The sequence below is a fragment of the Impatiens glandulifera genome, chromosome 1 (assembly GCF_907164915.1).
Source record: "Impatiens glandulifera chromosome 1, dImpGla2.1, whole genome shotgun sequence".
In the NCBI taxonomy this organism is placed as follows: Eukaryota; Viridiplantae; Streptophyta; class Magnoliopsida; order Ericales; family Balsaminaceae; genus Impatiens; species Impatiens glandulifera.
The window spans coordinates 77,980,769-78,003,663 of record NC_061862.1 but is presented as its reverse complement, the minus strand read 5'-3'; the positions used below and the strand labels follow the sequence as shown (position 1 = coordinate 78,003,663).

Below are 22,895 nucleotides of genomic sequence, written 5' to 3'. Positions count from 1 at the left end.
TTCTTAAAAAAAAGCTAGACTTGAAACAATAAGTGTCAATGAAACGGCATTGTCAACGTAAACATATAAAATTACATATAGTTTATTTAATACAAGTTTAGCTTCTTATTTAAATTTTAATACAAGTTTAGCTTCTTAAAAAAAGCAATGTAAACATATAAAATTATTTAAAACGAACAACCATAAGATAGCAAAATTATTTTCATTGATACAACAAATCTTTATTGCTAGCTATCTTGCCTTTATTCAATTCTATTAAGTCATTTATTTTTATTTTTTTGAATTAAGGAGAACTAGCATGACACCCCACAGCCATGACCCCCCCTTTCAACTCAAAGAACTTCCAGATGGAATCGAACTCGTGACATTTTGGTCTCTTAAGCTGACTCTAACCATTGGGCTACCTTGGTGGGTTTTTCTATTTATGACTCATTAACTCTAATCTTTAGGCCTCTCCTAATATTACAGTTGACTGATATAATAAATTGTTCTAACTTCTTGAGTGATGTGTCTTCTATTGCCTGGTTTTCTATATTTTTTACACCAAATTTCCTATTTATTTATAGAATCTAGAAAAAGTAACTTGTGACTGTTGAAATTGTTTGATTTGTGGTTTAGAGTCAATGACTGGAGAAAGCTTGCGCATAATTCCAGTGTAATAAGATTATAGACAGGGATGATAAGAGAGAAAGTGGATGAGGAAGACTCCCTATTCTCCCCGCCGTTAAACCTAGCAGGCGTGCCTCTAAGATTTCGCAATTCTGACTTGTGTTGTTTCATCTCCAAGATTGCCAGCTACCTATAGTCAAGGATGTAGAAGAAGGAACGGCGATGGGAGAAAAAGACGATTTCGTTCAGGCCTATTGTGTTTGAATCTTTTCCGACAATGGAGGTGAGGTTTTCTCCGGCGATAGGTGGAGCGTCCTGTGGTGACAAACTGGGTTGAAGCATGGACAAAAGGCAGCCGAGAAATACTACTTCGACCCTAAACAGTGAACGGTTTCACAGATAGAAGGGCACCAAGGGAAGCTCCCGAAAACGAATGTGGCAAGAAGTGCACAACTTCCTTCCATAAGTTTTTGGTGAATTTTTGGGACCGGTAAGCAAATGGGATGGAAGAGCTTCATCCTACCAACATCCGGAAAACGAGGGATGGAAGAGCTTCATCCTACCAACATCCGATAACTGGAGAATTGAGATGTTCTAACCGATCTTTGACCAACAATAACATCTTCACGGCTAAAAACAATTTTCAATGGTTTCAAACTTGAATGTGTTTGTGGTGGAGGACCGTAAGAATGTGTCTAGGTGGCAGATTGAACTTACCGAAAAATAACTTCTTCGAGGGTTTGAGATGATGCTTAAGGCTCACTACTACTCCGACCTATTTGGTAAGTTTTCCCATTCAATGACTTGCATTGTTGGTGTAACTTTAAAGGTCAATATTGTTCCATGGGAAAATGGTGGGGGCAAAGGAACTGAACTGAGGTTTTAACAAATGGTCATGCTCATTGAGAAAACTATTGACTTTTCCACTTGGCTTCTTTTCTCATTTAACTTCCTTTTCCACTTTGCTCATTGAGAAGCGACAATTGTCACTAATTAGGAACACGTGTAGGACGACACATTGGAATCCATGCGTGAGTCACATTGAGATTTCATGATCACCACAAGGGCGACTCTTCCCCTCAAGGTGAGATCAAGGGGAGGGGAATTGGAATCCATGCGTGAGTCACAATGAGATTTCATGATCACCACAAAGGAGATACTTCCTCTCAAGGTGAGATCAGGGGAGGGAACTTTGGGTGGTGAGGATAACAGGGGCATCTGAAGCTCCATTAGATTTCACAGGAACCATCCTTGAGGATGGAGTTTGCATAAATCCTCTTGTGTTCCCAACGTCGCCACCTGAGATTGGTGGAGTGTTGGAGGAGCCTTTGTCCTATATTGATCCCTCCATTTGCATTGTTGGCGAGGAAGAATCGGATGATGATGTTGATATTCATCACGTGAGAGAGAGAACATCATCCCAGATGCGAAGTTGAGCTTGTTAATGAAGTTGAGACGACAATAGCCAATCTTGATATCACCAAGGTTGCAACAACGCTCCCATGTGAGGAGGATGCTCCAACATAAAAAATTGTTGTCCCTCCCCTTGTCTCAAAGAAGGGCTTATTCACCATGCGAGATCACTTCTTATGAAGATTGGCATGGTTACAAGTGAGGATGATCTTATCTGTTTTGAGAAAGTTGTCGAAATAGCGAACTATAGCAGTTAGAAAAAGCAAAGAAAAGAGGCAAAATCTAGGCTCAGGCGGGAAACATACAAAATTATAATGGAGTGAACTATAATGGCTAGAAGGAGCAAGGCCCGACTCAGGGGCCACAAGAAGAGATGTGATCCATTTGGAACTGAATTCATATGACCTCGAGCATAGATCTTTTGACTTTTAGTGACGGTTTATGTTGCTTTGTATTTTGATGTATTACTTTTCTGTGTCTTTGATTAATTTGTGACAAACGATGTCATGATTTTGGGCTGTAATGGTTTTCCAGGTTTTACCCGAGGTAAAAGTGATTTTCACACTTATCGTGGATCAATGAAAAAGAATCTTACTTTATAAAAAATGTAAGATTATAGACGCCATTTGTGATCATAGATGATCATCCAGTTCATAGTTGGGTAGGGTATGTACGAGAATCCTTTGCTACTACTTAGAGCCACTTGAAGTTTGAGCTTAATCTTTACAACTAGGGCTTGAGATAAGAGTTTTGAAGATGTTAATTTAGGGTTAAAAGTGCCTTTATGTTAGGTTTATGCCAAACACCAATTTAGTCCATTTTCTCTTGTCTATGTAATACATATGAGGTTTGTATCGTAATCGCTTGCTATCAATAACATAACACAAGTCTTCTATATTTTAATACATTAATTTATGGTTCACTTACTTAGAATGTGATATAACAAAGGTAGCACCAAGAGCAAATGATATAACAAACTCATCCTATTCTAGTCTAATGAATCTGAGGACAAGAGGGGGGAAAAGAAGCAAATGTATTGAATATCTATGAGAACAGAAAAAACAGCAAGGAAACCAAAAATATTGTTGATAATAAAATTTAAATCTTATGTTCTTTTACCTTGTGCAAATTTTAAAACTGCGGCAGTTATGAAGATGCTCAAAACACTTTTGAAGACATCACCCTGAAATATAGCACCCAGTTCCCCATTTCCCATCCAAGCGATGATGATCATTGCCTTGCATGGATAATTACATAAAATAAATTACTGAAACAAGAAGACAAGTTAATACTGCCTCTATCTCAATTTTATTGTGTTAGGTTTTTATGCATTTTAACGAAAATAGAGTTTTCTGGAATCGAAAGGACAAAAAGAAAATTCTAGACAAGTCACCCTTACATATGGGTATTGGGTGGCAATGTCATTTAAAAGGAAAAGTAAACAATTAATCATGTGTACATGTTTTTTCTTTTGGTAATTGTAAAATTTGAACCTTTTTTGTGCAGAAATATTCTAACAAATATTTAATATATCTAACTGAAATGAAAGTAAGCAATCATTTGTGTTATTCTTGATTTTCGTTTTTTCAAGTTAATACTTTTATAAATAAATATAGCAAAATGAGATATCAAAATACAAACTAGAGTAATCAAACGTTTTTATAAAGGGAAAGGGGAAAAAATATTTGTGAAATTATAAAGTCCTGGCAATTAGTTATGGAATTTTTTATTTAAAAGACTCCTAAACATGGTAGTTTTATTAATTTTTCATAATTTAGTTACCATATTAATTGAATGAAGAAAATTATTATCAAGTTAAATAGTTCGGAATAGTAAGTGAAATATGGCTTTAACAAAGACTCTTCTAGGAAAACAAAGGAAGAAGAAGAAAACAAAGAATTGTACTAGGTAGTTACAGTATGTGATAAATATTATATTTTTTTGTATAAATAATAACTAAATGGTCTTAAAATTAACATGATGTATAAAACTAATCTTTTAATTTGAATTAAGATATACACATTTTAACAAAAATGAAAATAAATAGATATATATATAACATGTAAGGATATATACACATAATATCTTTAAAAAACTAAATATAAATATGCATCTAAATGTCAATAAATTTATATATATTTATATATATTTATATATATATATATATATATATATATATATATATATATATATATATATATATATATATATATATATATATATATATATATATATATATATATATATATATATATATATATATACGTGTCCACCTCTTCGTCTACTTTTTAGTAAAATAATTTATGTAGACAATAAAACGATTCAATATATAATCAACTCAACTTGAGATTTAACTAGCGTGTTCAAGACTTGGTATGGAAATAGTTTGTATTATCAAAAGTTGCCCTTGGCAATTTTATTTATATAAATTTTACATTTTAAAAAAACGATTTAACAAACAGTAATTAATTATTTTATAAATATTGTAACATTGAATGTAGAATTAATTTAATTAGTTTAAAAGTAAGTTTATAAGAAAACGGTTATGTTTAGGATTCTAAGTTTCTTGGTGGAGGAAAGGGGATAGAGAGAGAGAGAGAGAAAAGGTGTTGATGGTGGGGTTAGGAAAGGGGCTGATTAGGGGAAGAAGGTTTAACGGGGCCCTCGAGTAGCAAAGAAAGGTTTAACAGGGACCTCGTGTAGCAAAAGAAAAATAATGGATGTTTAGGATTTGAGCAACTAAAGGGTATAAATGAACATACTGCACAAGTTTGAGGGTAGTAACATTATAGCATATAAGTTGAAGGGTATACATAGTAGGTTTTGAATTTGAAGGTATATTTGAATATCTCATTCAAGTACAAAGAGAGTGTATTACCTGCAAACACAAGATATAGAAGCTCCACATCCTATCGAAACTCCTAAACACATGCCAAAATGAGCGTGTCTCAACAAAGTTGATTTTGCCAGTCCATTTATCACCAGAAACTTGTTTGATCTCCTGACGAAAAAAAAATAGCTACTAAGAGTTTGGTAGATAATGCAGATTCAGATGTGAAGCTAAACTGGCTTAATGTGCCCATTGGTTATAAAGTGACAGTGCATTCAAACATAGACAGGTGAAATGATGAGGAGTTGCAATGCTTAACAATATTATGCAAGGAAGAACTTCACAAACAAAGTATATATTAGACCCAAGGTTTCATAGTAGACGGTCAACATTCACAAACATGATAGAATGCATCATAGAATTTTCTATTTGCGTAAAATAATTTCTTTCTTCCTAACCTGTTTTGATTCACGAGGTACATGAAAAAAATCAGCATCGGCTCGCATGGGCCAACCTAAGCGGAAACAGTTGATGGACCTATCAATGAGACAAGCTTGATCAACTTCCACATAATAAACCCAAAATAAGAACAAATATTAAAGAAAATCAATGGTACCAGAAATATTCATTTAAATCATCATAGTTCCTCCATTGTGAATGTTTCAAATTTCCTCCATCACATCTCCTTGTTTCCTGAGAGAGAAATGCACAAGACAAATTGTTGAGACAACCAACAAAAGTTCATAGTTAGGATCAATCTAGGTTAAAGGTTATTTCTTTATTGCCTCCACCCCTAGACAGAGAAGACAACTTCCAAAGACAATCTACTAAATTTACTTGAAGATATTTAGCTTTAGGGTTAAAATCATCATTACTTTAAATCTAGGTTAAAGGTTCATTCATTTCTTGCCTCCCTAGCAGTTGCCACCACTACTGGGCTGGGACTTGCTACCTTATTTATATTTTTTCTGCTTGTTCTTCAATTTTGGTTGTCCCTCATCTTTACACTGATAGTGACACACCAAGCTTTTCAATGAAAAAATACACTCATGTTTGGCTTTCATTAGAATTGCTCTTGGTGGCATAATCTTTGCAGGTTTGGCCTAGCTTTTGCTATGTTACTGGAAATTTGTTGATAAAAAAATCACAGCTATATTCTTCTATATTTGGTCTAGTTTTATTATCATCCATCTTTATTTTTAAAAAAGATTATCATCTATCTTTCATTTATTAATCTTTCTGGTTTGTCCAATTTATATTCAATTCTATCTAATTCTTTAGTATCTAGTTTATCTTAATTTTCATATCACTCTCACTGTTCTCATTATTTGCTATTTTGTTTGATTGGTTCTGAAACAACTTTCCCTTTACCCAATTTGATATCTATCTAATCCAAATATTTTTTCGGAACATCTACCTTTAGTTCATAACCAACAATTTGTCATTTCTCTGATGGTTCATAGCCAGCAACCCAAAGGGTTATTCCCACTTATTGGCATGGCTATGTGTTTGCTCTCTTAGACTTAATTTGCTAACATTTAAGTTGAAAATAGCAACATATGGCAAACTAATTTGTTTTGGAGCCTTTACCAACTTGATTTTGAGATGGTGTTAAGAAGATATATTATGTTTAGAGTTAAAAGTACTATATTAAACATTATTAGCCTTTTTCATCCTATCTTGTAGCATATACAAGTTATAGTTAGGATTCTATATAATCACTTCTGCTATCAACAAGTTAAGCAAATGAAAGTTCAACTAGCTATAGAAATCAGTAATGGAATCTAACCTTTGCAATTACGTTATATATGGGAGTAACTAATTTATTCAAGAAAGCCTCCTCTTCATCTCCATATGCAGGCTTGATATTCTCACCTGTCATGGGACTCACATTTCCGGCAAGCATACCATACAATTCGAATGCCATCTGAAAAAAAAAGGCAGAAGCATGTGCAGTTTCGATGAAACAAAATCTAATGTTAGACGAATAATAGAATTAAATCCATCTGACTTTTTTGTATCTAGACACAGTATAATTTAATTTTGTTCAGAATTGCCATTAAACATACAAGAAAGAAAAACAGCTGAGGAAGAAGATATGAAACTTAGATCTAGGGAAGAAAATGACAGATGATTTCCTACCATATTAGGTTTCAAATAAGAGTGTTATCCCATATAAAATATAAAGTGTGCATCTAGAATAATGTTTTTCAGAAATATTTAGGCACAAAATAAAAGAATATTGCTAGTCTTTTTTTTGCTAAGGGATATTGCTAACCAAAAGGATGAAGAAATAGCAGCATCTAGATTCATACATGATGATATATATAGCACAGACATTCTGGCATAAATCTCAAGTTTGCAGCTTCACCCCAAATGAGAAGATACAGGCCCATGTATAGTAATTTTCTCTGTTGCACTTCCTGTTGTATATTTGGTAACCTAAAAAGGACAAAAAATTCTCATTGCTAAGATAAATTATCAGCTAAGAAGAAAAGCATTCACTGAACAAGAATCATCACTGACCAAAGACTACTTCTACGACCCAAGTACTTGCACCATTTTTTGTAATTCTTGAAAAGTTTCTTCATGACCTCTGAAAGTGCACGGTCATCCAACTACACAAGGAGGATAAAATGCCAAGCTTTAGTGACTTTTTCAAGAAATCAAAGCAACAATATGACAGACGATGTAAACCAAAACACAATACCCTTGGTTGCTGATCAGTCTTTGGAAATTGTCGAATGTGTACATTTGCCAACAAAAGAATTAAATGTTCCCTTTGGTTTGCCACATTATGTTTCTGCAATTGCAATATTTATGGGACCACGTGTCAAATAAAAGTAAAAAGAACAAGTTATGAAGACTAGCAAGCAAGCCACCTGAAACTTAAACATAGTCTGAAGCCAATCTAAAATGTCTTCGTCTACTTTCTTCTTGTGATCCTTCGGCCAGGGCAGACCTCTTGTGTTACGGAGTGCAGCAACAGAAGCTTGGATCTTCAATTTAAGTTGTAAAGGTACTTAGTGAATGGAATATTGCAATAACTAATCTATATTACAAAAAAATGCATCAAACCTCGGGGTATCTCATAATTGCTTGATTAGAACTATCAGGATCAAGAGGAAGTATATTGTAGTGAACATATATTTCTGTCTTTTCTGCAACCTTAGTGTGTGCTTCCAGGATCTGGATATGCATTAAAACAATGATTAAGGAAGAGAACACAAGTAACTGAAATAGTGAAATGCAATCAGACAACTAGAAGGGTACAGAATCAGAGCCTAGCTATCCTATATAGCATATCCCAAGAGATTAAATGTTACAACCATACGAAACTAATACAGATAATGGAATTTCACCTCATCAGCTACTTCAACAGATTCAGTCAAGTTAACAGCCTTCAAAACTTCAAACAGTACAGCAGCAGTTTGGTACGCTTTGGTAAGTCTAGCACTGTATTACAAAAAAACATATAAACTAAATCATGCAGATCATAATAAGTAAACACACATGTGTTCAGGTAATCATGTGATGCTACAGGTATCTTACCGATCTTCTTTCTCAGCAGCATTCTGCAAAGCTTGGATATATTTTCTGTAGTAATGCTGATAGAAACTCTGCATTTCACGAGCATCACTTTTTGTTCTTCCAGCTAACGTGATCACATTTTCCTGAATTGAAAAGGTTACATGATAAGGTCATGATGACTGACCAAGGTCACATTTAATTGGAAGTTTGTCTAAGAGTCTAATCCAATTTGTGAAGTTAGGTACCAGAATGTTTAGAATGACACTGCCTCTACAGAAATCAGTTTCTATGTTTATATCTATTATATTATTACATAAGAGGGAAATAAGCAGGTGGTGCATGCTACTTCTATCTCCTCTCCGCTATCTATCACCTACCACATCAAAATAAATTAACAAACCAAAAGGCTATCTTCTAAGGTGTTTCATTTTTCAGGACCTAGGTTTTTTTTTTAGAACACTAGGTACCGCTTCTCCTTCGGAAAGCGACTAATCCCCGCGGGTTAAGCACATAGCCCGCAAACACACTCAACCAATTAACCAGGAGCGGAACTTGCCGCCTGACAGGCTCGAACCCAGGACCTCCAGGGAGGCTAGGGATATCCACCTCTTATTGCCGCTAGGCTAGAAGAGGGGATAGGACCTAGGTTTACAGTAAAAATGGCAGATCTGATATTACAGTAGCATATAAGTCCTCGTGTAAACTAAATTATGATGACCGCTTTACATATAGGCAAAAACTAAGAACAATGCTGCTTCAAAGGGAAAATCTATTTAGCATCTTTTATATTTCCTAAACAGGTATTGTTTCTTGTGTAACCATTTTAGACTCTAAGAGGGGAAAGTAAGTAGACAAATAGGAGGTACTAATTACTGTCATGTTTCCCCTACCCTGCTTATTGAAATAATATCAGAACTAAGTGTCCTAGTCACCTCAGATTGTTTAGATCGAAATAGAAAGAAGAAGAAAAAACGAGTCTCGTGAGACAAAATATACAAAAACTTGAAGAATAATCATGTTTGGGGTCAATGTAAAGCATGAGGTACCCTTTCCAAACGTTGAAGAAGGGCTGTTTTGAATTGACGGACTCCACGTCCACTTGACTTTGGATCCAACTTGTGGGCTTTCTCAAAGGCGTAGAATCGACCTGATCATAGGAGGAAATGACACAAAAGTTATGGAGCAATTAAGTGTAGGAATAAATTCTGCAAAAGACGACAATGTTTCAGAGGGAACCAATATTTCAATTCTTAAGTACATCATGTATTGATACATTAGTTATTTGCAGAATCAGGAATGAAGGAAATATCATGCAGGTTCAAAGAATGGTCAGACACAGATTATCCTTTTATATCAATGAATTGTGGACATTAAAGTGCTTGACTTTTGAATAACAGCGTAGATTCTAGAGTTACAATGCAAAGCTACTTCACCATGCTAATTTAATATTGTCACTATCAAAAGCATTTGAATAGCAGTAGTGAAGACTTGCACTATCACTAATTACATAGTGAAAGCTTTCTGGGTTTTTTTGTACATGATTGTAAATGGAATTATACTCATTTTGGCTAGCTAAGGAACATGCAAACCATTGAGAGACAAAATTATCCAATGCGCGGGTAACAAATGCTGTGTGTATCGGATATAAAATACGTACAAAGATAAGCCACCCTGGGATTGATGGGCTCGACTTCATTGGCAACACGAAGGATTGGAGCAATTTCAACAAGTGATGATGGAACAACCTCACTATCCATCATAGTCTCTCCCAGGTTTCCAACAGTCTGAGACCGCAGAATCCGCCTCTGCGGCTGCTGATCTGGCCCTCTTCTACTGGAAGACATTTCTTGTTCAACTTCTTCACTAACTTTGCTTCTAATGTACCTGCATTCTATTTCAGTTAAGAAAATACAGATAGCGTATGCATCATAATAGTTTAGAATTTCATGTGAAATATAGTCAGATAAAAAGGTTTGTAGACTATAAAAATGTTCCCTAATATAAATAATTCTTCAAAATGTTCCATGAAGCAGCAATTTATTGAAGAAAATAACTAAAATTCCTAAACCACTCAGAACCAAAATTATAAGCTAGCATTTGTATTCTACAAGAGCTCCAGTCTTGACATGTCCATGAAACTCAATCTGTGTCTTTTGAATAAATTTGATGCTGCCAGCATATATATATATGAAATGGAATAAAAAATAACCAAAGCAGCATAAATTCATAGCAATCCACAAGATTCCACTATTTTTAGTTCTCAAAACCTTAACCTTTATTGAAGCACTGGATTCACCAAATAACAATCCAATCAACAAAGATATGTGTAATTCTCAAGTTCTCCCAACTCATTCATAAAGTAACTTAAACTTTCAGATATATTTCCATTCAGAAACAACACAAGTATCTAAGGAATATAATCGAAAAACAAATAATCAGAAACCAAAAAAACACTCAAAACCAGCACCAAACACTTCAACTCCACTGATGAGTCGATAACTGAACCAAAACAATAAAGTGTAGGAGAAACAAGGTAGCGTAAAAAGAACGGACAAAATCTCAGGCCAGATCTTAAGTTATCATTACTTATCCGAAGTCATGCAAGCAACTGGACAGCAGAAAATTCAAATCGGATAATTTATAGAGCGCGTAGTTAGTTACCGCTTAGGATAGTAGAATTCTCTACCACCTCAATACTAAACCATGGACAGTCGCTCCCAAGCAGCTACTCAAAGATGAAGAAGAAAGTAAATGCGCTGCAATAAAAAGTTATGCATTAAAGTTCAGAAAACCTAAAGCAGCAAATCATTAATCAACAAATTTGTTCAAAAAGTTACAGATTCCTTACTTATACAAGTACATAACTGTAGAGTTCAATGAGAGATAGCTTGAAGAAGAGAGAAGATGATGATGATGAAGAGGCGGTGGTAGTGATTGTGCGCCGTGGAAATGGAGTAGCTATTGGAGACTCTGCGTAAAACTGCAGCTTAGCAAAAATACACTACATTTATTGACTCATTTCTTATATATATATATATATAATATTTTAACCATCATTTTCTTAATTAAATATTTTAAATATTAAAGTGAAAATAATCTTACTTAATTTTTTTTAAATTTAAAAAGTTAACCCAAGTCTCTATGACTGTTTCTTTTTTTCAAATTCAAATCTCTTAATAAACTAGGTCATATATAAATAAAATAATGATATAATTTAGGTTGTATGTATGGAATTTTTATATCTGTATTTATAATTCATATAAAAATCAGAAAAAAAACAAAATGAATTTATTTCTCTACTAAGTAACTTTATCTTAGAAAATAAAAGTGTTTTCAAATGAGTCATTCTTTTGGAAAGTTGGGTTTTGAATTAATTGATTCACTTTTACTAATTAAACTAAATTAGTACAGAAGTTATAGTTAGACATTCTGAATATCAATTTTAATCTTAGAGATATAAAATAATATTTTTTTAGTTTAATAATTTCAAGTTTTGCAGACGCATTACCTATAATTAAACATTATTATATGATTGCAATATATAATGCTTAATTGTTTTTTTATTTAAAAAAGTTTCTATTGGAACCTATTCACAATTTATCTAATTCATTTTTATTTGATATCATTCGATTTATAATACTTAAGTTGTTTATTTATAATTGAGATTTATTAGAGAATAAATTGAATGAAAGATAACTTTATCAAACAAAGCCTAATAATAAACTTTTTCTTTAATCCCTTTAACAGAATAAGACTTGACCTAAAAGAAGAAGACACGCAATTTCATGGGGTTGGACTGCTTTAATTTGTTTATTGGTTTATTTAATTCTAATTGGTTTGAATATAGAATATGTCTAAACAAAATTAATAATTTAATTCTATATGTTTGAACAAAAATACATATAAAGTGAGGTTAACAAAGACTCTAAATTAAAGTGAGGTTAATGACTGAGATTGTGATAATTTTTTATATTAAAGTTAATAAAATAATTATTTATATTTATGCAATGATTATAGTCAACATTAATTATTAGTGAAATGTCTATACGTTAAGTGTATTTTAACCAAGACTATAATCGATATTAACAAGGATTTAATATTACAAGCAACCTTAGATGATGGGTGTTTTTTAACTATTAAAATTGCATCATATCAACAACCATAGAACCGATTCTATTATATATATATATATATATATATATATATATATATATATATATATAAATTAGTGGATATGAAAAGGTTCAAACCATTTGGATAATATCAAACTAGTTGACAGATTTGTCATAAGTTAATCCAAAAAAACAAACTTAAAATGCCACACAAATTTTAAGTGAGGATAATCTAAATTACAGGCTCTTTAAACCCTCTACTAGTTAATATTAACTAGCATTGATTCTCTAGTTTAATGTTAACCTATATTTGTAAATATCAAAATTTAAAGTTATATTTTAATTTTTTTGGTATGAGTTTGTTATTTAAGTTTTGTTTATTTGAAAAACTATGATGTGTTTGGTAACTCTATAATTGACAATAAAATTTGAAGATACCATTCTAATTTTTAAGTTTGGTAGGACCTTTAATATTAAGAATTAGAATTGAAAAATTCCAATAAAATTTAATCTAGTATAATTTTATAATTCTCAATTCCACTTTTTTTAGGTTGAAATTATAATTTTTTATTTTTATGTTTTTTCAAACAAAATAACTTATTATTTTATAATTTAAAACACTATTAAAGTTTTCAATCGATAATATTATTTTTAGAATTTAGGATATTAATATATTGAACCGATATTTTTTTTTTAATTTAGTAAGTTAACATTTTGAACTAAATATTTAAGAAGTTAACATTTTAAACCGATATTTTGTTTTTTTAATTTATGAAGTTAAAATGTCGAACCGATATTTGTATTTTAATAAATAAAGTTAACATGTTGAACCGATGTTGAACCGATATGTATTTAATGAAAATTGAAACTTTAAAAAAATCTCTTAACCCTTTAGCTATCCTAATTTGTTGTGTCAAACTACTATTTTAATAAAATAAATAATATATATTAAAATTATTTTTATTATATTCTTTTTTATAAACATAAGATCTGGAATTTAATTACAATTTTATAGTTTTTATAATCATAAGAATAATTATAATTTAATGTTAATTCTTATGAAATTGGAACCAATGCAGATTTCAATTATAATTCCACTAATTTAAGTGTACTATGAAATAAAAGATAAATATATACATTAGGCCTCTTTGAGAGATTTTAGGATCAAGGCTGTTAGCGACAAATTTTGCGTTTAACTAAATGGTTAAGTGTGTTTACCAACTATGTGTTTAACCCTATTGTAGTCACATTTTTTTTTCAAAATATATACACCGCACGTCTACCAATCACATAAGGTGACAACATTCGTTAGGCGGGAAAGAAAGTAATTTCAACAAAAATATATTCAAACATTGAATTTTAGATTAAATTATCAATTAAATTATATAAAATTATACGCGGGTCTAATATTATTATTTTGATATACTTATTTATTATTTAGATAGACAATATAGCCCACTATTTTAAACTAAAATGAATAATTAAATCTATTTACTAAATCTCTTTATTAGAAAAATATTCAAATTCTGCAACCAAATGATGTTATTGATTAGTGGGATAAATGAAAAATGAAATTTAATCAAAAATATATATATTTTTTTTTATCTAAGTCAAGAAATAAACCTCATTTATGTCCTAATAATTATAAAATAATATTATGATCTTGCAATCTTAATATCTCAATAATATTTTGAAGATACTTAAAAAAGAAGAAGTTAAATGACCTAATTTAATGTTACTTAGACTATATATAATATCAAAAATACAACATTAATGGACAATCATCAATCAAAAGAAATTTCCTAAATATAGTAGAGGGGTGAAAAAATTATCAAAAATATCATATGCAGAATATTGAAAATATTATTTTGTTTGATATACCTAAAAAAAAATTAGTATAGTATATTGATACCGAAATTATTAGTACAATATTAGAATAAATATTTAATTTCGGTATTTCAGCCTATATCAATATAGAGATATAATATATATATATATATATATATAATTATATATATATATATATATATATATATACAATATTTATAATTAATGAATAATGAAATTGATTGAGTATGTATTTTTATATCTCAAATATTCGATAGGATCGGTATGTTATTTATATAATATTAAGATTTTGGTATGACATTTATATAATGTTTCCTGTATTGAAAAATGCGATTTTGAATAAATACCGATTCATCGCTAATTCATATATCAACATAAGAATATAATATATATATATATACACTAATAGAGGAGTGGTATGTGATGAAATTTGAGAGAGAAAATAATAGAGAGAAAACGTGTGTTTTATTTTTTCAATCATTTAGATTGTACCACGTTATTTCTTCTTTGACTCTCTTTCCAATCATTTTTTTATATTAACTAGCATGTATCCCGTGCATTTGCACGAGTAATAATATAAAAAACCGTGAAAAAATATTACGGTAAAAATGTGATAGCATTTTTAATTTTATTTTTAATCGTTTTAAATTTATGGGCGGGTCAACCCACAATCCGACTCAAGTATCCATTTACCCTCACATTGCAGTGCGATCTCTAAAACAATTGATACAGTTTGATTACTCAACTCAATTAGTTTGACCTTTAGAGTCCACTTTTTCCCCATATTATGAGTGAAATGGAAAATGTAAAAACTATCATTAAAGTAGCTCATACGAGACTTACTATATTCATATGAAGTATGTCCCCTATCTCTATATATATAACGGAATTCTTCCATTATTGTTCACTAATACTAGTAAATCTATAGCGCAGAATCAAAAAGAGAATTATGACGGATTAAAAACTATTGATGAACCATCGCGTTCATCAAATTTGGTGTTCAATTTAAAATATAAAGTGTTATTAGCCTAGTTTGTTAAAATGTTATACTTGTTTTTGTTATGTTACAAGTTCGAACCATACCTATAGCATTTTTAATTTTATTTTTAACCGTTTTAAGTTTATGGGCGGGTCAACCTACAATCCGACCAAAGTATCCATTACTCTCACACATATATATCCAAATTAACCACAACTTTCGACCCGGCAATCCGAACACTTTAAAAATTAAGCATCATTATATATATATATATATTTATCCAGACATCTTTTGGCTAGTATTTATATAGAGTTCATGAAAACTAAATAAAAAAAACAAACATGAACTATATAAGAGCAAATTAAAAAAAGGACAATAAGACTGCAATAAAAAATATTTTAAAGATGTATAAGTTGACTATTAATACCAAGAGTAAATAGCCCAAAATAAACTTAATTATTGGTTTCACTATAAACCCAATAACAAATCCAATAAAAATATCATCAACACAAACATTTTGATAGTCGAAGTAATATTGTCTTTCAAAGAATTTGTAACCTCATCAAATAAAAGATAAAATCAACATAAGTAAAAATATATATTTTAAGACCCTCACAAACTTAAGCCATGTTATCACTTAATTAAATATATTAAGGACTTATTTAAAATAAGTATATTTAATAACACATATTTATAATCACTTATTATCATAGATTTAAGTGAAAACATGTTAAAAATAATAAACTAAAATATAAAACTTATTTTAAAAGCTAAACTTGCTCCCAAAAAAATCATCAAAAAATTACTTTATCCTTTTAATTTTAATAAAATTAATGCTATATATGTAAACTCATATTATTTTTCATTATTTTAAACTTTCTTTTTTTCTTTAATTCATCTAATTATTTTTAATGATATATATAAAATCGTATTATTTTTCTCTTTATATTAGAAGTACAACAAACTTTTCTTTTATTTGATCATAATTTCTTTAACTAAATAAAATAAAAAAACAGAGAAAAATATAAATATATATTTTATTATCTCTTATATATATTCATTATATATATATATATATATATATATATATATATATATATATATATATATATATATATATATATATATATATTTACTATTAACAAATTATAATTTAACATACTCATTAACAAAATATAATATTTATTTTAATTATTTTTTATTTAATATATTAAGTTTATTAACTAATATAAGTAATATATAAGACTATAATAGTCTTGAGGTATTTGTCCAAACTAATTAAAATATTGAATACTTAAATTTTAAATGTTCCTGTTTATTAATTTAACTTTTTATCTCTTTATATTTAAGTCAATAAATACTTAGAATTCAAATATATATTTTTTTTTCAATTTTATCAAACATAGCCTTAATATTATTATATTTTAAAAAAAGTGTTACAAAGCCAAAATGAAAATGATAGATATAATTGTTGTTTGTTTACTTAGAAACCGAGAAGCTCAATAAATTATATGAATTTCTTCCCATACAATAACTCGTTTGGGTTGTAGAATTTAAGTGTATTCCTTTATGATAATTATACATTAAAATTTCAAAATTTTCATAATACATTAATTACTTATATGCATATTAGGGTTGCTAACTACATATTATTGATCACAATATACCTCATTTTGCACCATGTACCATGATATTAGATTCCGCTTCTCTTTTTGAAGTTATGTGCTTCAAACTCTAGACCTCGTAGTATTTTTCCTTTGTTAGTTTTATACTTGGGTATAACGGATAAAGTCTACATTTTTGTTTTTACGTTTAACAACCACACTTTTGTTCTTATGTTTAACGCAAAAAAGATTGACAACTTCTTATAGGGTCTAGATCAGTACTTTAAAGAACTCAGCCTAGTGGAAGAGGCGAGAAAGATATATACTACCACGACATACCTAAAAGACACTACAATGTTGTGGTGGAGGTGAAGGAGTAGTGACATAGAAAGAGGTATATGTTCTATCAATACATGGGGATAATTCAAGGAAGAACTCAAGAGACAGTTTTATCCTGAAAACGTCATTCGAGAAGCAAATTCCAAGTTACGACGACTCTCATAAAGGGGAAGTATCAAGGAGTATGTCAAGGAGTTCATAGCTACTTTTTTTGAGATCCCTAACTACTCAGACGACGAAGCCTTGTTCACTTTCACTGACGGTCTACAAATATGGGCAAAACTAGAGTTAGAATGGTGTGATGTCCAAGATCTAAACACCACTATTGTCGTGGATGAATCTCTTATTGAAATGAAAAGGTAAGACAAACCAAAGTCGGCCCACGGGATGAGTGACAAGGGGGGAATGGTTGAGATCATTTCTACAACAAGGAAGACTCGATTAAGTTTACCAAGCCCAATGGTAGAGGAGATCTTCACTTTTCTCGTCCTGATCTTCTCTACCATCGGGCTTGATAAACTTAATCGAGTCTTCCTTGTTGTAGAAATGATCTCAACCATTCCCCCTTAGCTGAATCTTTTGTGGAAATGAAAAGGCAAGACAAACCAAAGTCAACCCACGAGATGAGTGATAAGGGGAATGGTTGATATCATTTCTAGAACAAGAAAGACTCGATTAAGTTTACCAAACCCAATGGTAGAGGAGATCGGGACGAGAAAAGTGAAGAGAAACCCGAATAAAGTATTTCTTTTTCCAAGGGCCACACAAAACAAGAGAGTGCCCTATGAAGACGAAACTATTCACATTAATGGAGGAGAAATGCCTTCATGATGAGGCTTGATTGGGGTCATTACACCTCCTTAATGTCGTTAAAGCAAAGTTTGAGAAGCCAAATTCTGCGAAGAAATGACGACTGTTCGTGGAAACAAAATTAAGAAACCACATGGTTAAAGTTTTATTGAACATGAGAGTCAACAACAACTTTCTAGAGGTAAATGAGGCGGGAAGAGTAAGGATCAGGTACACAAAGGAGTAGGGGTGACTTAAATTAGTCAATTCGGCACCAAGTGCAACTTATGGAGTTGCTCGTAATGTAAAGTTCAACTTGGGGAGTGGACTGACCTCCTAGTTTCCATCGTTTACATGGACGGCTACAACTTGGTCATCGACATATAGTTCATAGACAAGGTAAATGTCTTCCTACTCCCTTCTGTCAATACTATTACATTCTAGAGAAAGATAATATTTGTACGATACCTTTAACAAGGGAGAGAAAGATATGAGTTAGACAACTCTTTGAGATGAAACTCTCAAAAGGTATGAAGAAGGCCCACCCAACATCCTTTGTTACCTTGAAAGAAGACGAGAAAACTACGTCCCAAGAGAAGACACCTCTAGAAGTTACAAATGTCATAGAGAAATTTTTGAATGTAATGCCTACTGAATTACCAAAGAATCTCCACCCTAAGAGAGAAATGAATCACATAATAGAGTTAGTCAAATGTATTAAACCATTGACGATGATCCTTTATCGCATGGAACCTCCAAAATTGGAGGAGCTGAAGAGGCAACCAAATAAGTTACTCTTCAAGAAAAAGAAGTGTGAAATTGCCAAGACCACCAAAAGAATGAAGAAATGAGAGGACAAGAAGAGAAGACACTTGGAGTTTGGAGGAGACCGAGTGATGGTAAAACTCATCCTCCATCAAGGGAGATGATTTTCCAAAGTTCACAAAGGGCTTGTGAGGCGATACGAATGTCATTTCTTTGGGAAGAAATGGGTTGGAAAATTATCCCATCGCTTAAAACTTCCATCGCATTTGTAGACGCACTACAGTCCCCATATTCCACGTGAGTTTATTAAAGACATTATCTGAATCTATAAGAAGGTCATCGCCGGAATAAGTGAGGGAGAATGTCACGATGCCTCAACCTTCCTAGCCCAAGGGGAGGCCCAATCGTTTAAATAGGCCCAACCCAAGGAATATTCTAGTTGGAAGACATGTGTTATATTAGTGTGATATTTGAAAGATATGGCCTAAATACACTTACAAATCAAGAAAGATTGTTTTAATTTAGTGCGTCATTAATGTGATGGTTATAATAAGTTTTATAAATATCTCATAGTTATTACATTTTAATCATCATAAGTATTCAATTCAAGTAATATAATACTATTTTATTTTATTTTGTAAGAGTTTGATTTCTCTCTCTAGAATTTGTATGTTTATTGAAACAAACCCTTGTTTTAAATAGACTGACTAGTTACTCATTCTTTCGAAGATCGAAACTAGTGCTGTACAGATCGTTGATGGAAAAACCGAACCCGTGACACTCCTCATTAGCCTTGATCAACTCTCGGATCTTCCCTTTGAGTGTCATACAAAAATTAGTGTACGTGCTCCAAAGTTTGGTGATACTTACAAAAACTCATTTGGGAATCTCCCTGAGATCAGTTTCCCGCTCTTCATTGTTAATGATTTGATCAGTCATTCAATAGAGCCATCATCTTACTCAAAGATATTCCTAACTCATTCTGGATTCGCAGCTGTCTGGGGTCGAGGTTGACTGTGAGCCCTACTGACCGGTATTTCTATTTAGAAACCCCGTCTGCACCTCTTCGTACCTTGCCCTTCTCTTTGGGTTAGCCCTTTCTTCCTCTATATCTTTAAGATCCCTCTCCCGTGAGTAGATCACTTATGAAATGTAATTTCTCTCTTTGCTAGAGTCTCATTTATCCTTCCTCTCACATCCATCGAATCCCCGAAGAGAAGGTAGTGTAGTAACTGTCAAAAGGAACAGATAGGTATCATTTAGTGACTTTAGAATCATTGCGATTTGATCCTCTTCACTCGGCAATTTATCCATGTCGACCGAGGTCGAATACTTCCCGCAGTTCATGAATGCTTAAACTCCTTTTTACCCCTTGTCTCAATTTTCCCAGTTTCACAATATTGGGAAAGTCGTTTTCTACGTGGTCTTGTCCCCCAAGTTGTATGAGCATAATTAAAAACTCTTTCATTTCTTTGCAGGTCATTTCATTAAGTCTCGCTTGTTTACTAGTCATTATTTGTCCGATTTTATGATAACTAAACAAATAAGGTTGGTAATAACACAACGAATCAATAATGTGAATGTGAATGTTAAATATGAATGCACATGCAAACTCAAGTAAAAGAAAGGGTTTGTCGAAATTCTGCACCGTGATAATTTTCAAATAGTATCACTCACGTTAGATAAAAGAATATGTTTTTATCATCATCTCGTACCCAAGTTACTTGGGGATGTCATCTTCTACCTTATAACTAAGGTTCTCAATTTTTATACTATGCATATTTGGTTTTTATTTGATTATTTTATTGTAAGATTTTTCAAACAAGAACAAATGTCTAGTTATCCGCATTTATAGTACATAGAGGCCAATGTGAAATGAGTATTACTACGAGCTCCTCTTATTGGTTTAGCTTGTTGGTGGTGGAAGAGAGCTTCTTTGCACAATAACTCTATGTAACATAGAGAACACCAAATAACTTATTTATTTATTTTTGTATGAAAATATTATAAATAATTATATAAATATATTATAAATAATTATAACTCCAACATTATGAATATATATATTGCGATGACATTGACAGGAAAATTTGATCCAAACCCTCAAAAGAGAGGCATTCTCATTTTTAACCTCAATAATATCAATTTTTATTTTTAATCTTTTTTATAAAAAAATTCCTTTTTTACCCTTAATAACCTTTTTCCTTTTTTATTTATTTTTTCTTTTTTTCCTTCTTTTCCCTCTCACAGGTTCACCTCACATTTCCCCCAATCACTTTCTCTCTTCCTTTCCACCGCGACCCCACCATCCCCTCCCCCAACAGCCAGCCACCGACCCCCACCGACGACGGTCTTTAACTGCCATAGTCGCCACTGCCGACGACACAGCTGAGACCCAGTGTACCTGAGACCCAACTGAGGCCCGCGACGAGACCAACCGTTTGATTAAGCAATGGGTACGTTCTTTTCTTTCATTCCCATCTCATTCAGTTTGAAATGCTGTCGAAATGGTAGGTTTGAAATGATGTCGAAATGGTAGGTTTGAAATGCTGTCAAAATGGTACGTTTGAAATGCTGTCGAAATGTGTACCCACGCCTCATGCCCCACGCCCCACGCCCAGCCCACGCCCCAAGCCCACGCCCAGCCCACGCCCAACCCACGCCCAAGCCCTAGCCCCATATAATATGATATTTTGTTTTGGATAGTTATGAAGTTTTTGGTGGTTGTATTTTAGGGAGTGAGTCTCCTTCGGACAATTTGTGGAACTCCTAACTATGTAGCACCAGAGGTAATTGAATACCCACATATAATTATATTTGATAAACAGGTGTTTAGGGAATTGAAGTGTTATATATATTTTTTTGTTTAGGGTATTGGGTCACAAAGGGTACAATGGTGCTGTTGCGGATGTTTGGTCTTGTGGAGTTGTTCTATATGTTCTAATGGCAGGATATCTTCCGTTTGACGAAATTGATCTCACTAGTTTGTATAGTAAGGTAAGAACTGTTTTTATTATCACCATGTTTTGTTTTGTTTTGTTTTGTTTTGTTTTGTTTTGTTTTGTTTTGTTTTGTTCTGTTCTGTCCTGTCCTGTGTTTAAAGACGTTCTTGATGATGCAGATAGATAAAGCTGAGTTTTCATGTCCTACATGGTTTCCAGTTGGAGCAAGATCTTTAATTCATCGGATCTTGGATCCAAATCCTGAAACTGTGAGATTTAGGGTTTAGTTTGTTCTTGTTCTTATTCTTCACTGAGTTGTTTTTGTTGTCCTGATTTTAAAAAAACAAATTTGTGTGCAGCGAATTGTAATTGAGGAGATAAGAAATGATGAATGGTTCAAGAGGGATTATATTCCTGTCAAACGTACAGAATATGAAGATGTTACTCTTGATGACATAAATGCTGCTTTTGATGAACATGAGGTTTGTTCAGTCATTGTGCAAGCAAATGCTGATTGTTTTCTTCGGCTTCTTTTAAGATCTACATCGTTTGCAGGAAGAAGGTAATATTGTTGATCAATACAGGAGGAGTGAGGAAGAAGAGAGTTCTTTAACACTCAATGCATTTGATCTTATAATTCTTTCACAAGGCTTGAACCTTTCACATTGATTTAAAAAGTAATTTGATCATAACTCATAAAATAATATGATTGAATATACATCATTTGGATCATGGTATATAAAAATTTTATACCAAGCCAAAAAATTCAAATTCTGTTTTAGTTTTGACGATTTTTCATTGAGATTGTGATTATGACACAAATCGTGACAAAACACTAGTTTTCAAATAGGCTCATTACGTATTCTCTCTTGCAGGAGGGCTCTTTGAAGCATCAAACGCGTTTTGTTTCACGAAAACCTCCTAAAGTAGTTTTATCTACAATGGAAGTTGTCGCACAATCTATGGGATACAAAACCCACATCCGAAATTTCAAGGAAAATATATATATTTTTAACTTCTTGCAGTTAATTTTCATCGAATGACATAAAAATGTGTTTTTTTTTATTTCCTGTCGTTGTAGATGAGAGTGGAAGGCTTGTCAGCAAATAAGACTTCATATTTCTCAGTCATCTT

General features: G+C 32.0%; 2 protein-coding genes across 2 annotated transcripts in view; one reads left to right on the top strand and one right to left on the bottom strand.

Annotated features, from left to right (window-relative positions):
* The window catches only part of LOC124918994 (callose synthase 2), a 23,835-nt gene extending 12,460 nt beyond the window's left edge, over positions 1-11,375 (bottom strand). The window contains exons 1-16 of the mRNA XM_047459087.1: positions 11,232-11,375; positions 11,045-11,139; positions 10,041-10,267; positions 9,430-9,530; positions 8,405-8,526; positions 8,215-8,308; positions 7,931-8,041; positions 7,735-7,851; positions 7,563-7,655; positions 7,379-7,470; positions 7,168-7,294; positions 6,642-6,779; positions 5,469-5,545; positions 5,311-5,389; positions 4,901-5,023; positions 3,142-3,259 (exon numbers count right to left, since the gene is read on the bottom strand). Coding sequence (XP_047315043.1) covers positions 3,142-3,259; positions 4,901-5,023; positions 5,311-5,389; positions 5,469-5,545; positions 6,642-6,779; positions 7,168-7,294; positions 7,379-7,470; positions 7,563-7,655; positions 7,735-7,851; positions 7,931-8,041; positions 8,215-8,308; positions 8,405-8,526; positions 9,430-9,530; positions 10,041-10,227 — 1,579 coding nt within the window. The 5' untranslated portion in view covers positions 10,228-10,267; positions 11,045-11,139; positions 11,232-11,375. The remainder of the gene's footprint in view (positions 1-3,141; positions 3,260-4,900; positions 5,024-5,310; positions 5,390-5,468; positions 5,546-6,641; positions 6,780-7,167; positions 7,295-7,378; positions 7,471-7,562; positions 7,656-7,734; positions 7,852-7,930; positions 8,042-8,214; positions 8,309-8,404; positions 8,527-9,429; positions 9,531-10,040; positions 10,268-11,044; positions 11,140-11,231) is intronic.
* On the top strand, positions 11,260-22,895 carry LOC124933413 (CBL-interacting serine/threonine-protein kinase 8-like). Its single transcript, XM_047473838.1, has 8 exons — positions 11,260-11,357; positions 21,070-21,169; positions 21,240-21,275; positions 21,555-21,608; positions 21,691-21,816; positions 21,941-22,030; positions 22,121-22,323; positions 22,637-22,895. The coding sequence occupies exons 1-8, from the start codon at positions 11,260-11,262 to the stop codon at positions 22,647-22,649; spliced, it is 720 nt and encodes a 239-aa protein (XP_047329794.1). The 3' UTR covers positions 22,650-22,895.

Coding starts and splice junctions, on each gene's coding strand:
- LOC124933413 (XM_047473838.1), top strand. CDS start 11,260: ATGAGAGATAGCTTGAAGAAGAGAGAAGATGATGATGATGAAGAGGCG. Junction 21,170..21,239: donor ACCGACCCCCACCGACGACG/GTCTTTAACTGC, acceptor GACCCAACTGAG/GCCCGCGACGAGACCAACCG. Junction 21,609..21,690: donor CTAACTATGTAGCACCAGAG/GTAATTGAATAC, acceptor TTTTTGTTTAGG/GTATTGGGTCACAAAGGGTA.